The sequence below is a fragment of the Lepidochelys kempii genome, chromosome 17, assembly GCF_965140285.1.
Source record: "Lepidochelys kempii isolate rLepKem1 chromosome 17, rLepKem1.hap1, whole genome shotgun sequence".
Taxonomy (NCBI): domain Eukaryota; kingdom Metazoa; phylum Chordata; order Testudines; family Cheloniidae; genus Lepidochelys; species Lepidochelys kempii.
Genome location: NC_136396.1, coordinates 23,311,462 through 23,327,218, shown reverse-complemented (window position 1 = coordinate 23,327,218; position 15,757 = coordinate 23,311,462). Strand labels below are relative to the sequence as shown.

Sequence of the window (15,757 nt, the reverse complement as noted above, 5' to 3'; positions counted from 1 at the left end):
GTTCAAACCTCAGGCAGAGCGGAAATTTGACCCTAGGTTTCCTACATCCCAGCGAAGGGCTTAACACCAGTGGTGAGCTGGAGCCGGTTCGCACCGGTTCACGTGAACCGGTTGTTAAATTTTGAAGCCGGTTTAGAACCGGTTGTTAAAGGGGTGGGCAAACTCCGGCCCGCGGGACCATCCTGTCCGTCCCGCCTGAGCTCTCGGCTGGGGAAGCTCCCCTGAGAATTTTTACTCACCCTGCGGCACTCTGGCCCTTCGGCAGCACTTCGGTGGCAGGTCCTTCAGTGCCACCGAAGACCCGGAGCGACTGAAGGAACCAGTTCTTCAGCTTCTGGCAGCTCATCACTGGCTTAACCTACCGAGTTTTCGGGGTGCCAATGCCTCAACAACCTGGAGTTTTCTTGAGAAAGGGCTGAGCTGGCTTAGGACTAAGCTCCAGGAGTGTGCTTGTGGCTGTGAATCTGGCGGGAAAGGAGCCCTCTTCCTCCAGCCCAGCCTTAGGTGCCAAAGTCCCTTTGAGGGGCAGGGCTTATGCCCACCCTTCTCAGTGTTTCCCATTGGCTAGTTTCGACAGCTCCTTGCTCAGCCCACTGGCTTTTGTGACTCCCATTCGTAGGTGCCTAACTCTCCCCGTGTGTTGTGTAGGCACCTGGGCACCTAAACTGGAGGCTGCGGGTTCAACTAGGCAGTGGGGCACCTAACGGTTTGCTGTTCCAATGCTCAAATGCAGCCACTGTGGCCACATGTGGCCACCAGGAGCTTTTCTTGTGGCCATAACTTCCTGAGCGGTGATGGGGGGGGGCAAAGCAGTGTTAACAAACACACAAATATCACTTTTCACAGAAACAGACTTTCTAGCTAGCAAGTCTTTTTAAAAAAACAACCAAAAAAGCAAAAGAAACAACGACAACAACAAAAAACACAAGAAAGTGCAAAGCACATTGTTTCTCTTCTGTATAGGGTCCGGTAAAGAACAGAAACAACTGTACATTATTTTTATTATTGAGTCTGCAATAAAAATCTACATAAATAAATTACAATGATTTGAACATGCAGATGTGCATATTTATTTGTTTTTCCTAAAGTTGATTAAGTATTTTAGGAAAACTGTCAGCGCAGCCACCAGCAAGAGTTGGTGGCCACACTCTGAGGCAACCAAAATTTTTCTTGTGAGGCCCCCCCCGTGTCAAAGGCCCTGCCAGGTTCCTGAAGGCTAGCCTACAATAGGGTGCTCAATGTTGTTGATGCAGGGGCAGCTGCATCAGAGTTGTGAACAGGGAAAGAAAAGACCTGACTTCTGGATCTTGCAGGGGAAGAGCACTGGCAGGGTTCACTGAGGACATGAGTTTGCTACAGCCCCTTCTATGGAGTCTTTAGCTCAAGCTGTAGCAACTCCCGCTTTCAGCTCAGTCCCTACTGTGTTGGTTAACACGGTGGCTGTCACTCCACACAAGCATGGATGGGCGGAGGGGAGAGAAAGGTGCAGCCTGCGGTGGAGGAGAAACTGCCATGCCCAGCAGGGCCCTCAACTGGCAGTCCCATGTCCAGGAACACTAACTGCAGCTGGGGAAGCGAAAAGGTGGATAGGGCATTTTGGGAGGTTACATACACAGTGCTTGAGGGATGGGGCAGCAAACTTTCATCTCCACAAGGGCAAAAGACCATGCAGCACCAGCCTAGCCGTGCAACAGCAATATGACGAGCGCCTGGAGTGCAGCAAGCAGCCTCTGCAGAGTGGAATGGTGCAGCCTCTCATCAAGACACTCGGTTTATACAGGGTGGTTTGGACCATTTGGCAGCAGTGGCTGGCACCTGCCTGTGTGAGAAGCAGATGGGCCCTGTGTGGCAGGCTTCCCTGACACACTCACGGCCTTACATGTTGCCCAGTAGCTGAGGCAGCAGCATTACCCATAGACCTTGCCTACATGTTACATCTACGTTGGAGCTGGAGGTGTAATTCCCAGCTCCAGGAGACCGGCCTGTGCTAGCTCTGATCAAACTGGCAGTCTAAAACTAGAAGTGTGCAGGAGTGGCTAGCCAGGATCATATCTGGTGCAGCTAGCTGCAGCCACACTGCTATTTTTAGCACGCTAGTTAGCTCAGAGCTAGTGCAGGCATGTCTCCTTGATCTGGTCGTTATACCTCCAGTCCCCTCCGATGCTGAGGCCACAATGGAGGGATGCTGCAGGCACAGAGCTCAGAGGATTGGGAACTGCTGGCAGCGAGGGAACTGATGAGAGGTGGGGTGACCTGAGACAGCAGGTGATAGACTCAACCCCCTGAGCTCACTTTGTGGTGCTGTTGCCCATAGTTAGGAGCACGCGAATGGATGGAGGAATACAGGGAGGAGGATGTGGGATTTTATGTGATTTATTGTGATTTGTGGTGCCAAATGCTGTGAGGGACCTGGGTGGAAGTGAGGAAGGGACAGGGAGGCTGTGCCCTGCACCAGACTCACAAGCAGCATGCTGGAGTGTATGTTTGGGGCCAAGATGGCTTCTCCCACATCCAGGAGACCACCTGACGACGACAAAGTGCATCTCTTTGGTTCATGATATCACAGCTGGCTCCTCAGTCCATGTTACAGGCGGCCCAGCCCCTCACACTTCCTGGGTCAGCGTGTCCACAGTCAGAGCTCATCTGTGTTTTCGTCTCGCCCTGGCTTGAATTTCCCCAGCGCACCATGTGCTGCGTTGAGGTGTTTTACACAAAGCACAGGGTGTGTGGCAATTTGTTGCACAGTCATCCATCATTGCGCAGACTTTGTCTCTGACACTGAAATGGGGAGGGGGTCTCCCCACAGGGTAGTGAACTCAGTCTTGGAGGATGAGTCTGTGCATGATGGAGCCCCTCTAACATTCCTGCCAATAGGCCTCCTTCACTTGCTTGCTATGTGGCCTGATAAACCCCCAATTCCTGACTTGCAGGTCAAAGCAACCCTTGTTTTTCCAGTTTGCTCAGAGAATCCAACAGCAGTCACAGGATACATCCCATCGGTGAGTGTAGGAGCTGCTGCCGCAGGGCAAAGTGGGGAGACCCTACCAGGGGCTCCCCCAGCTCCAGACTCCAGCAGGTGTACAGGCTGGGAGAGGAGTGTCCCCAATTCCCAGGAGTGGAGCTAGTCCTTAGGAGCAGGGAGCTGCTGGAAGGAAGTGGGCAGGAAAACCCAGCCACCCCCCCACCCCTGACCCTCACATCAGCGCCCCCTGGTTTTGGAATTTGAACTTTTAGAATCTGCTGTCTGATTGGACCAGGAATTCTGCAAGGATCCGCCCACCCAGTGTCTCCACCCTCACCCTCCCCAGACCATGGGGCAACAGTCCCAAGGAGAGGGCCCTCTCTGGGAGCATGTGCCTTGGGTGGCAGCTGCCCGAAGAACAGGCAATAACAATGGCAGCTGGGGTCAGATTCTACTGAGCAAATAAAAGTCGAAACGAATCAAAAGGAAACAGGCAAAGAGGAAAATAACAGCACAAGTCAATATAACTGAAAAATGAAACATGCAAGAGCAGGGGCTTCTAGACACACACTGTCTCTGCAAGCTGTGCACTGGCCTCTGCAACCGCATGATCTTATCAGCCTTTCACTTCCCCTCCCCTCCCCTCTCTTGCTGTTGTTTGTTAAAGCCACTTTTTATGTCTTGTCTTAAAGGTGTCCGGGCAGGGCCTGTGCCTTACAACACGTCTGTGCAGGGCCTGGCACAAGGGGCCTTATCCTGCTCAGGATCTCTGGGCATCACTGGAATAAAAATAATAAAAACCTGACAACAGTTAGGCTGCTGGTGTGCTGAGACCACTACTCATTGTGCTGACCAATATGGGTTTTTTGTTTCCTTGCATTCTCCCACCTGTCTGAACTCATCTTTGTCTCTTATACTGTGAACTCTTTAGAGGTAAGAACAGTCTCCTTGTTCTGTACAGTGCCTAGCACAATGGGGTCATGTTCCATTGCTGAGATGCCCAGGCATGCAATAATAATGTAACCCAAGTTAATGGGTCTGATGAAAGGGGGAACCACACTTATTGCCGGGTAGATGAGAGATGGGGAAGACTGCAGTGTACTCACGTTGCCAAGATTGTAGAGCCTCGTGACTGGGCAAACCCTGGGAGATGGAAGGCTGACTAAGCCATTCAGAGGGGGGATGAGAGGAGAACAGCTATGCCTAAACGAGTGCGGGCGACCCCCCCGACTGTCTCCCCTGCCCGAGGGGAGTGCGGGCGACCCCCCGACTGTCTCCCCCTGCCCGAGAGGAGTGCGGGCGACCCCCCGACTGTCTCCCCCTGCCTGAGGGGAGTGCGGGCGACCCCCCGACTGTCTCCCCCTCCCCGAGGGGAGTGCGGGCGACCCCCCGACTGTCTCCCCCTGCCCGAGGGGAGTGCGGGCGACCCCCCGACTGTCTCCCCTGCCCGAGGGGAGTGCGGGCGACCCCCCGACTGTCTCCCCCTCCCCGAGAGGAGTGCGGGCAACCCCCCGACTGTCTCCCCCTGCCCGAGGGGAGTGCGGGCGACCCCCCCCGGCTGTCTCTCCCTGTCTGAGGGGAATGCGGGCAATCTCCTGACTGTCTCCTCCTGCCTGGGGTGTTGCCTATCTCACCCTGAAAGGGGGTTTGCCAAACTATTCTGGGAGAAAGCAACACATCTTAAAGATAACAAGGAGTCCGGTGGCACTTTAAAGACTAACAGATTTATTTGAGCATAAGCTTTCGTGCTCAACTTCTTCAGATGCATCTGCAGAAGTGGGGTTTTTACCCACGAAAGCTTATGCTCAAATAAATCTGTTAGTCTTTAAATGCCACTGGACTCCTTGTTGTTTTTGTGGATACAGACTAACACGGCTACCCCCCTAATACTCAACTCATCTTAGAAACACTGAAGAGGCCCCCTACTCCATGGGGATTTTTCCCACTGAATCGCCTGTTGCTGCCGCAGAGAGGTCGTCCCCCTGGGCGAATTGGCACCCTCTTCACCTCGTCACACCCAAGCACCTTCGGGCCTGCAATGCCTCATCAGGGTACCTGGGTTCCTCCACATCTCTGAGCCCACTGGTGTGGAGTAAACGGGGTTCGTGAATCCAGGGAAATCCACGCTGGGTTGTGCTAGTTGGAGTGTTACTCACGCCAAATGCATCTTCCCCGTCCCTTTCTATGCTTCCTCTATATTTCCCCCTGTAAATAACGTGTACAGTTCTTGCTGGTTCATCCATTACAGAGGTGTCAGAAGCGTGTATGACGCGGTAGCAGGCTAGTCTCAGGGGTACGTACTGGGTCAGGGAGCGTTGAAATGACATAGGGAGGTAAGGTGGGATCCTGACTCCCTTAAACAGTCAGGTGGAGGCATCGCCAGCTGGCAGCTAAGAACCCAGGCCGCTGAAACCCACTGCACATGAGTAAGGGCCCCTGATGATTAGCTGCCCCTAGGGGTATGGTGAAACCTGTGAAACCCGCTTACCATAATAATGATAATAATAGCAAGTAGTGTCTCTGTGGGGCCATACCATGGGATTCAATTGGCTGTTTCACTCCTCTGCCATTGGAAGCTTTGCTGATAGAAGCTTTGCTGATAGACTCATTCGGAGCAGCTCCTGGTATGTGGCCTTCAGGGACTTTGGGCCGTGTTGTTCAAAGGTCTTTAGGCACCTGAAGATGCAGAGAGGTGCCTAGTTGTATTTTCAAACATGCCCAAGCAGAGAAGCAAACAATCAAAACTGAAGGGTGCCCAAGATGCTAGACCAGCATGTAAAATGCCAAAAAAGCTATTGGGAAGAACAAATCAAAAATATCAGTGAACTGGAGGGCTCCAGGTCTCTGCACAGAACAATCCACCTAGTAGAAACCTACCACAGTGATGTGCAAAGTTAAGGCTGACTCTCCCCAAATGCAGAACAGGTGGAAAGTGGGGACACAAAGCCCAGTCCAAATGAGAAGGGGAGAGATTGTGTTGCCAGCATGCCACAGGAGAGGCGGAGAGGACAGACTCCTGCACGCCAGTGTCCCAAGTACAAGAGAGGGCAAGGGAGAGATCTCCTCAAACTATCAGGAGCCATAGAAGACACCTTGTTAAGGAATGAGGTGGAAAGATGATTCGTGACCTTGGGAGATGGAGAGAGACGGCAGAGACGGAACTAAACTACAGAGTCAGGAATGGTTTCTCATCACAACTGGACTCTGGGAGTCAGTGCTAAATGCAGCATGTGACGCCATCCTGGGGGAGTCGGACGTGGGACTGACAGAGACCCGAGGGGACTGGCATTTTTCTTACACTTTGGTAATATTTGTATAGCTTTGTCCTGCCCATAAAGTTTCATTGAATTGAATTGTATCTGAAATGCATAGGTGGACAAGATAGATACAAGAGCTGTCTGCTCTGCTATGTAATGTCTCTGAATAAGTGCTCAAAAATTGCAGTGGCCTATTTTACTTCTGTGTTATCATAGAATCATAGAATATCAGGGTTGGAAGGGACCTCAGGAGGTCATCTAGTCCAACCCCCTGCTCACAGCAGGACCAATCCCCAGTTAAATCATCCCAGCCAGGGGTTTGTCAAGCCTGACCTTAAAAACTTCTAAGGAAGGAGATTCTACCACCTCCCTAGGTAACGCATTCCAGTGTTTCACCACCCTCCTAGTGAAAAAGTTTTTCCTAATATCCAACCTAAACCTCCCCCACTGCGACTTGAGACCATTACTCCTCGTTCTGTCATCTGCCACCACTGAGAACAGCCGAGCTCCATCCTCTTTGGAACCCCCTTATAGGTAGCTGAAAGCAGCTATCAAATCCCCCCTCACTCTTCTCTTCTGTAGACTAAACATCCCCAGTTTCCTCAGCCTCTCCTCATAACTCATGTGTTCCAGTCCCCTAATCATTTTTGTTGCCCTCCACTGGACTCTTTCCAATTTTTCCACATCCTTCTTATACTGTAAGCTCCTGTCTAATTTGCAGTCCAGCATCCCCTCAGCTCTCTCTTCAGAACCCCTGCTTTCCAGGTTTCATCCTCTGAATTTCCTAATGTAGGGGGATTTCAGGCAGACCCCGTGTCTTTGTTTGTGAATTGTGTAGCTAGCCTAGAAGACAATGGTTTAGGGTGGATTGCTTAGTGCTGCTCTGTGGTTGCCATAATTAGTACATGGGGTGGGCAGGAGTTTTAGCTTGCCAGAGGGGAAGATGAGAAGCATCTGAATCTTCCCTCTGACAAGAGGATTAGAGCCATCAGTTTCATCAGTTTTATCAGAAGGGGCAGCTGAAGGCAGGGCTGTGCTGTTTCCTCCAGTAGGAACTGACCGTTCATGAGGGAGCTGATCTGGGAATGCATTTTACTGACAACAGAGTAACTCCTGCTCTCATGCAGTGCATTCCCTGCTGGGTGATCTCTTTAAGGACTCTGTGTCCTGGACGCATTCATGCAGACTACCAGACTGGGTTGTGGAACTGTGACTGCTGGTTCTGCTGAGGTCTCTATATTGTTGGACTGCAGTTGCGGTAACCCACACCTGTCCCCCAGGAACATACACGTAGCTGTCACAATGCAGAGCTGCTTCAGCCAAAGAGTTAGAAAGTGATTAAAGACTGAGATGACAGGGGTTCTTTGGTTCTGAGTCCAGTAGGGATTTGGGGTGCATGCTGTCAATTTTGGTTCAGCAGAGGTAGCTGTGGATTAGAAATGCATGTTGTCTGACAGCTCTGTATTGCAGTACCCTAACCTCTAATCAATAGGCAGCAAACATACCATTCCAGCATGATTTCCATGGAAACCAGAAGTCTCTTCCTATTGGAGGGCTCACAGGAGCTACACAGTCCTACTAGGTGCAAGTCCCATCTTAATATTGATGACTTTGCACTATTTGTGCTGGTGATTTTAGTGATTCCACAGCTGGCAATGGAGCGTGCACTGGAAAAATCTAGCAAGCAGCACGGAAGGATTCCTTGGAGCTATTAAGGGCTGACAACTTTACCAGCCCCTCCACTTACGTCATCGCTTCAGTGTGTGTGAGTATGAGGCAAGCACTAGATCGGACAAGGCCTCCGTAGCACAGAGCTGCAGATGAGCATCAGACCCTGAATAAATAAGCAGCCCTGCTTGGATGCTGTTTGCTCTGGGAATGAGAACCGGAGACCCTGCTGAGTGATGACAGAGCCGGTGCATTGAGGAGCTGCAGCTGAGAACACAGACCTTGATATTCTGCCGTTCATTTAGCAGTCTTTGTATGATGGGAAGGAGGGGGAGCTCACACCGTGGATTTTCAGTCTGCAAAATCTTTGACAGGTTACAATGAGGATGATGCAAGGTAACCCTTTCCTAGCAGAGAGACTCTTCCATTTCCTTTTATCCCAGCAGTGAAGAAATGCAGCCCAAGATGTTCCTGGGATCCTCTCCGGTGCTCAGGCTGTGATGCCTTCAGGGTTTTTATCTTGTCCTCTAGAGCTTTGTGGCTGCAAAAAATTCCTAGCCATAGACAGGGTGAGATCAGTGTTTGAGAGAAGCACATTGCCCCACAGAAAGACATGGAGAAGCAGGAAGAAAAGAAGCCACATGCTGACTTAATACAGCTGTCACCATGTCAGGGCTGCCCAGCATGGCACAGCAGCGTAGTCCCTGAAGGTCTTGTATGTCAGGACTCGCCCTTGGTGGCAGATGTGCAAGAAGGTGGAGCCCCTTTGGGGGATATTGGCAACGGGGTGGTTCTTGAACTGAGTCCTGGGGTGTCACAGCCTGGTCTAGAGGGACGGTCAGTCCTGGTGCAATCCCAGGCAAGCTCCCTGTGGGCCCCAGGCCGATGGGAGGCACCAGCGCAAGCCCTGGAGAGCGTTAGGCCTCAGTGTGCAATGGAGGGGCTCAGACACGACCCGGCAGATGGCTCCTCCAAGGTAAGGCCCTTTGCTTTCAGGTGGGGAACTGCCGCATGCGTTCCAGTGAGAGGAAGAGATTCACGCTGGTGTTTCGGCCGGGGTGCTTGTGAGATGAGACACCAGCGCTGACTTGGTGTGGAGAGAGGCCCAGGCAGTAACTGTCTCTCCGTGACTGAACCCTCACATCTATGGCTCGGCAAAGCTTTGCTGTGGGCTTGAGGTCAGTCCCAAGGAATGACTGTGCTGCTTGGAGGACTGAGAGTGAAGGCACCTGTCCAGCTAGTTGCCCTTTTGCAGGGATCTCCAACTGGCTGTACTTTGGCCAGTGCTGGAGGATGTTTTGTGGAGCTTGGATGAGAGCTGCCTGGGGCTGCTGACTGTGGGCGTGTGCTGGTTCTCAGCAGATGCAGTCACTGTGCAGTGCAAAGGGGAAGGTAGATCTTTTTGTCTCGGCAGCCTCTCCTCACTATGGAGGGAGCTCCTGGCTTTGCGACTGAAGAGTATGACGGGATTAACTGGAAGCTTCTTCCATGAGATCCTTTATCTGCTGAGGTGATACGGTGTGGGCCTGCTGGTCCCAGACACAGGCACCACAGTTTGCAGAGAACCCCAGGGATCATTCAGCCAGTCCAGTGCTTAACTCCACCCAGCATCTCCCTAGGGATAGGGCAACAGCGTTCCACGGTTTGTAAGTTCCCTCCTCCCCAGGACATGTCACACTCCCTCCATGTCCTCTTGGGGAATCCAGGAATTACTGTGAGAACCCCACCAAGGACAGCGTGTGGGACACAGGAATGGCCCAGCCAGGCTTTCTGAAAAGGGGAAAAATAGAGTCTGGGCCCATTATTACAGTGATAGACAGAGAGGCCTGAAAAGGGGTTGGGTTTTTTACAATAGATATTTAGGACATGTCTACCCTGTATTCCTGGAAAACTCTATGGCGAAGTGGCAGGTTTGGCACATTAGAGAAACTAAAAGTGAAAACTAATTAAGTGCGAAGGGACGTGGCTTTAGTTTAGATACTTTGAACTCGTTTGGTTTTTTTGAACGCCCTGTTTAATGCAAACACTTGAAAAGTTCACTTTGTTAGGGAGTCACACTCAAAATTAGAGTGTAACGAGTGCAGCACGGTACCCGTGGGGTGGAGGCGGGCTTGTACTCGTCAAGGCTCGCCCATGCTACTGCTCTCCGCTGTGCATGCTATCCCAGCTATGCTACTGGTTTTAGTCCATTAGCTCAAGGAGAGATAGTGTGAGTGTGATAACATGGGCTGGGAATCACAATCCCAGTTCATGCTGCAGATGTATTCTCAGAAGGGGGAGAAAGGGCATTTGGAAGCTGCTGCTGGAAGCCTAGCTGCTGTGCTCACTGGAGTTCAGCACCTCTGGTGTGCTGTTGTTCCTCATTAGCCCCTGATCTGGCAAATGCAAATTTCCTGACTCCCTGATAAGATATTGGAGACCTTGTCTTCACAACTAAAAGAGATGCGTTTTTTACCTTGGACTATCTTGAGGTGACACATGGAGAAGAGCAGGAGCTTTAGTTTACTGTGAGGTAAGATCACTGACCATGGTGAGTTTACCTGCAGTAAGACGGGGTGTGTCTACACAGCAAAGAAAACCCTGTGGCTGGCCTGTGCTAGGCGACTTGGGCTCGTGGAGCTTGGGCTGCGGGGCTGTTTCATGACTGTGTAGACTTCTGGGCTCGGGCTGGAGCCCAGGCTCTGTGACCCTCCCACCTCGCAGGGTCCTGGAGCCTGGGCTGGAAGGAGAGAGGGGCAGTGAGGGTGCAGGGCTGTGTGTGGGGAGGAGCTGACTAGTACTGATGTTGCTGTGGGTAATCCACTGTTCAGTGTGTCACATGTCCATCTCTGTGCTTGCTTTATAGAGGCTCTGACTCTGCTCTGGCTCCTAGCAGGGGACTCGTTCCATTAGCTTAAGCCGTAGTGGCTCGTGCTCTTAGCTGCTGAGGAGGTTCAGTGATAGCAGTTATTGCATAAATACAATCCTGAACCCTCCCAGCCTTGTACGTTTCTGCTTGCCTGGGTACCCCCCTAGGTATCCTGCAGACACTTGGCTGGGTGACCCCTTTGATGCCCAGTGCTCTCCTCCTCTCATGCACACCTCTCGTTCTGGGAGTTGCCTCTTCTGTCCCTGGTTGTCAGTGGAGGTGAGCGCTGCTGCTGTGCAGTGAGTCAGAGCTCCAGCAGTTAGCGTGTCTCCCACTGGGAAAGAGTTAAACATTTCATCCTGGTGTCAAACACAAGATGGTTAAAGCTTATCAAGTGAGCCCTGGATTGCGCCCCGATGGCCGTCTCAACTTAACATCCTTGGTCACAGGAGCGTAATTCAGTATCAAGCGATAACAGATACTGATACTTGATTGGCCTATGGGAAGTGTGGTCTCTCAATCCAGTTCCTAGCAGGCAGGCGTTCGTGTCATAGAATCATGCTAGTGGAGGGTGAATGGGCAGAGACAGGATGCTACCCTCTTGTCTGAGGGCTGGTTTTTCCAGGTCGCGGCTGGGGCCTGTGGGTGGGCGTGGTGAGGTGAAGCTTATAATGCGGTTGTGTATATGCTGCATTTGTTCTGGGAATAGAAGTTGTTTGCCCTCTAACAGGGTTGCTGTCACCAGCAGTAACCAGTGCCTTCTGCAAACCAAACAAGTGCTCCTGCAGAGCAGGGTGTCCACCATCAGAGTGCCTGGCCCAGTAATGCACCCCGGGGTGTTTTGTTGCTGGGGGAGTGCAGAAGTTGATTCTGTTCTGAAACCCTTACAGTTTGGGTACCAGTTGTGACTGGCATGGCTTCTGTGCTTGGTGGGGGTGGGCCTGGCCACTAGTGTGCATTGCTTATTTTCTGGATGCCAGCCTGAAACACCTCACACCTGATTATCTGATGTGCTGAGCACTCACAACTTCAGCTGAGGTCAATGGGAGCGGCAGGTACTCAGCAAAGCTGTGAAATCAGACCCAAGGTCTCTCAGTCTGGACAGCCCACATCACTGGATGTTTAAAAATTCTACCGAAAATTCTATTCACACTTAAGGTCTCCTAAAATCCTGCAATTACTGAATATCGAAACATAAAAAGGTACAATTTGAAGTAGACATATCAACAGATGAATTTGAAAATGCTGTAAAAGACTTTCCAAATGGCAAGTCTCCAGCACCAGATGGCTTTAGCAGTGAGTTGTATACATTTGTTCAGGAGTTTTTAGTGTCTCAAGTACTTCAAAAGTTCTATAACTTCCTTAAAGAGGGAAAATTGCCCAATTCATGTTAGAAAACCAGTATACCCACACTCCTGACAAAACATAAAAGGCCAGAAGATTGTACATACTGGGAGCAATATCATTAATCTAGGCAATAAAATATCAGCAAACCTCTCTCTGTAGCTCTGTCATTATCCACCCACACTGATGAGACATTTTATGAGGTTCTTTGGGACTATCTTTTTATAGTACCGGAGACGTAATTTTGGACACCAGTTTACAACCCTTTTGCAGTTCTCCACATGAAACCCTTTTTTTGAACTTTGAGTCAGAGCCTTTATTTCTAAGGAGCCGTGCAAGGGAAGGACATACTTCATCCCCTGTTTCTCTTTAACTACTTGCAATAGCCATCAGAGATTCTCCAGAGATTTAGGGCAACACAGTCCATGATAAAGAGCATAACATTGTTCCCTTGACAGATAACATCCTGTTTGAGATTGGTGAAATACATACTTCCATTCCAGATGTGGCTCTCACAGGCCTTCAGCGCTGGAGGTAGCTCTTGAGCAAATATGACCAGGTCCAGTCAGAGGCGATTCTCCTGTGCACCCAGCCAGCAAGACTCTTGAGTTAATTGCAAAGTGGAGGTTCCCCTCAGGTCCTGTGGGACCAATACCCCTGTTTTAACTGAACTAACAATGCCAGATCTGCTCCCTAGTTACTAACCCTCACTTCAAGACCTGACGTGGAATAACGTACCAACCTCTGGGAGGATTTTCACTAGCACTCAGAGTTGGGCCCAAGCTGAGTGCTTTAGGAACTCACACCCATGGATGTTTGACTGAGTCAACAGAATAAAGAGGAACACCTGAGACTAAGAATTAGCTTGCTGAGGCTCCAGCGACAGGTATGTTACCCTCCCCAAGTGCGGATACTACCGCAGGGCATCTGTAGTTCTGTGTTCGGCACTGATTACATTGTACTAAAACTCAGAATAACAGCCGCACATAACAGCACTCTGACATGGCAGCCGACTGCTCTTCCTGCCAACCTGATTTATGGAGCAGATTCCTCAGGAGATCTGACAACATCCTCCAATAGGACCCACTCTGCCAATATGGAGAAAGGTTACCACGTACATTGGTCTAGTGCCATGGTTCCCAAATTTAACAGCCCGCGAACCCCTTTCACTAAATGGTGAAATCTTGTAAACCCCCTCCTAAACATGAATATTTCCAGGGATTTAAGTTTAAATTTCCTCCACACTCCGCAACCCATGGGGCTCCTGCTGCTGGACCCCGTTGATCGCCCCGGTCAACTGAGCCCCACTGAGGTCAGGCTGCAGGTCCCGCAGGTCGCCGGGGCTCGGGCTGCCAGCCCCAACTGCCCTGCCCCGCTCTCCCTGGGGCTCGGGCGGTCTGCCCTGCAACTGGGTCCCACGTGCTGCCTCCAAAGCCCAGGGTCCTCTGGCCGCCATTAGTGAAATTTTTCTGGCGAACCCCCTGTAATGTTCTGCGAACTCCCAGGAGTTCGCGAACCCCAGTTTGGGAACCACTGGTCTAGTGCCAAATTCTCAGTGTTGTCCTAGATACATGTGCTTCCTTTGGGCCAGACTCTCCTCCAGAACAAGAGGCTGATCATTTTAAAAGATGACCTACTAAAGGACTGTCAATGTCACCTATGTCCAAGATACAACACCACTGAATTTTGAACAGCTCAAAACTAATCTAATCTACCTTCTACAGATTTCCATATGTACCTAAATGCTAGACACTTCCTACATGTGGGCACTAAAAAATATCCCCACAACTGAGGAAGAACTGATTAGATGTAATATTTGTCTGGTGGCCTAACCCAGATAAATGCCTATTCTCCCTTGAGAGACACTCCCATGTGCCTTGCCCAAGTTGTGTACCCTGAACCTGAGATCATAAAATTCTTAATGTTCCCTTTCAGGTAATCAGTGGCAGAGATTACTTTAACACCCCTTTGAAGCCTCTTATTGCCAGCACTCTCCTCAAGTCTTCCCACTCCATTCCCTTCCTTGCAGTAACACCCAATGCCTCCGTGCTACGAGGGCGGGTCTACACTTAAAGTGCCGCACTGGTGCAGCTGCATAACTGTAGTGCTTATGTGAAGATGCTCCTAGGCGGGCTGGAGAGATTCCCCTCTTGGCATAGACAATCCACCTTCATGACAGGTGGCAGCTCCGTCGACGGGAGAAGCTCTCCCACCAACACAGCGCTGTCTACACATGGGTTAGGTCTGTATAACTACATTGTGCAGCCCTGAGAGAGACTCATAGAAAATTACGGCTGGAAGGGCCCTCAGGAGGTCATCTAGTCCAACCCCCTGCTCAAAGCAGTAGCGTAGACCTGGCCTCAGTCTCACTCCCACCTCCTTCCCCATTACGTCCGCTAACAATTCAATGGTTAATAGTTACATTCAAATGTCATCAGAGCCTAGAGTTCACACTCCAGTGAGATTAAAGGGGGTTGGGAGATCAGCTCTCTCAGAGTCACCGTTGCAGGCTGTTCGCAGACTCAGGGCTGGTCTACACTGGAAACTGACATCGGCCTAGCTCCATCTCTCTGGGATGTGAAAACTACACAGCTGTGTCAACCTAACCCCCTATGTAGGCAGTGCTAGGTTGGAAAAATTCTTCCTTCAACCTAGATACCACCTCTCGGGGAGGTGGATTAACTACAGCAACAGGGGAGCCCCTGCCGTCACTGCAGTGGGTGTCTACACTGAAGCGCTACAGCAGTGTAGCTAGGCCACTGTAGCGTTTTAAGTGTAAACATACCCTAAGGGAGTGTCACTGTGCTGGTTACGCTTGGTTTGCTCTGGGAAGACATTCTTCGTAGCTAGGAAGACTAGAGAGTTACCTGCTGTTTTAAAATGAAACCTGAGATTCTGAGTATACGAAGCAGGCCATATAAATGCATCAAGTGAGCTGGACAGAGCCCGAAGGCCAGGGATTTGATACCATGGCTCAGGGGACACCTCAAGTCAATCAATCCATTGCCCAAGATAAATGAGCTGTAGCTCACGAAAGCTCATGCTCAGATAAATTGGTTAGTCTCTAAGGTGCCATAAGGACTCCTTTTCTTTTTGCGAATACAGACTAACAGGGCTGCTACTCTGAAACCTACCAGCAAATAGGTTTATAATGAAGATTAGATGGAGGTGAAGAAAAGTTTATTATCTATATTTATTCTGGATTAATTTTTCAAAAATAAAACAGAAAGAAATTTAAAAAAAGGATCTAATAAGCCAGATATTTAGCTGATTCAACGATAATTATGGCCAATCTCTGGATAAAGCAGAGCCAACATACAAGACTACTACTTTATGTTTTTAGCTTCTGTTGTCTCTCTCTTTGTCTTTACATTTTGACACAAGAAAGGGCCAGTGTATGATCATACGTTCCATTTATATTACATACAAATGCAATCGGAAGAAAAAGTGAGGATGTCATTTAAGAATTATCTAGAATTTTTAATTCCTAAGTGTTTTTAATTTGTAAGACGTGCTCCTATTGACTGAGCATTTTAGCAGCCCTTTCCCCTTGTTACCTGATATGCCATTCAGTACTCTGATTTTCTTGTAATGCTTCCTCTTAATATTTATCTTGAATGCAATAAAAATAAAATCAGTAAAAATGTATCTCTACACTCAACCGCACATTTATCAGGG

The 15,757-nt window shown here is 50.1% G+C and overlaps 1 protein-coding gene across 14 annotated transcripts in view; it reads left to right on the top strand.

Annotated features, from left to right (window-relative positions):
• The first annotated feature begins 7,849 nt into the window (after positions 1–7,849).
• TSPOAP1 (TSPO associated protein 1) overlaps positions 7,850–15,757 on the top strand; it is a 231,743-nt gene continuing 223,835 nt past the window's right edge. For 5 of the 14 annotated variants that reach the window (XR_012155490.2, XR_012155492.2, XR_012155491.2 and 2 more), the window contains exon 1: positions 7,851–8,863. Coding sequence is in view for 11 of the 14 variants with exons in the window: in XM_073316134.2 (XP_073172235.2) it covers positions 8,501–8,863 (363 nt within the window). In the remaining 3 variants the exon portion in view is untranslated. Of the gene's footprint in view, positions 8,864–15,757 lie in introns of all 14 variants that reach the window. The other 9 variants (XM_073316132.2, XM_073316130.2, XM_073316129.2 and 6 more) reach the window with 3 other exon arrangements.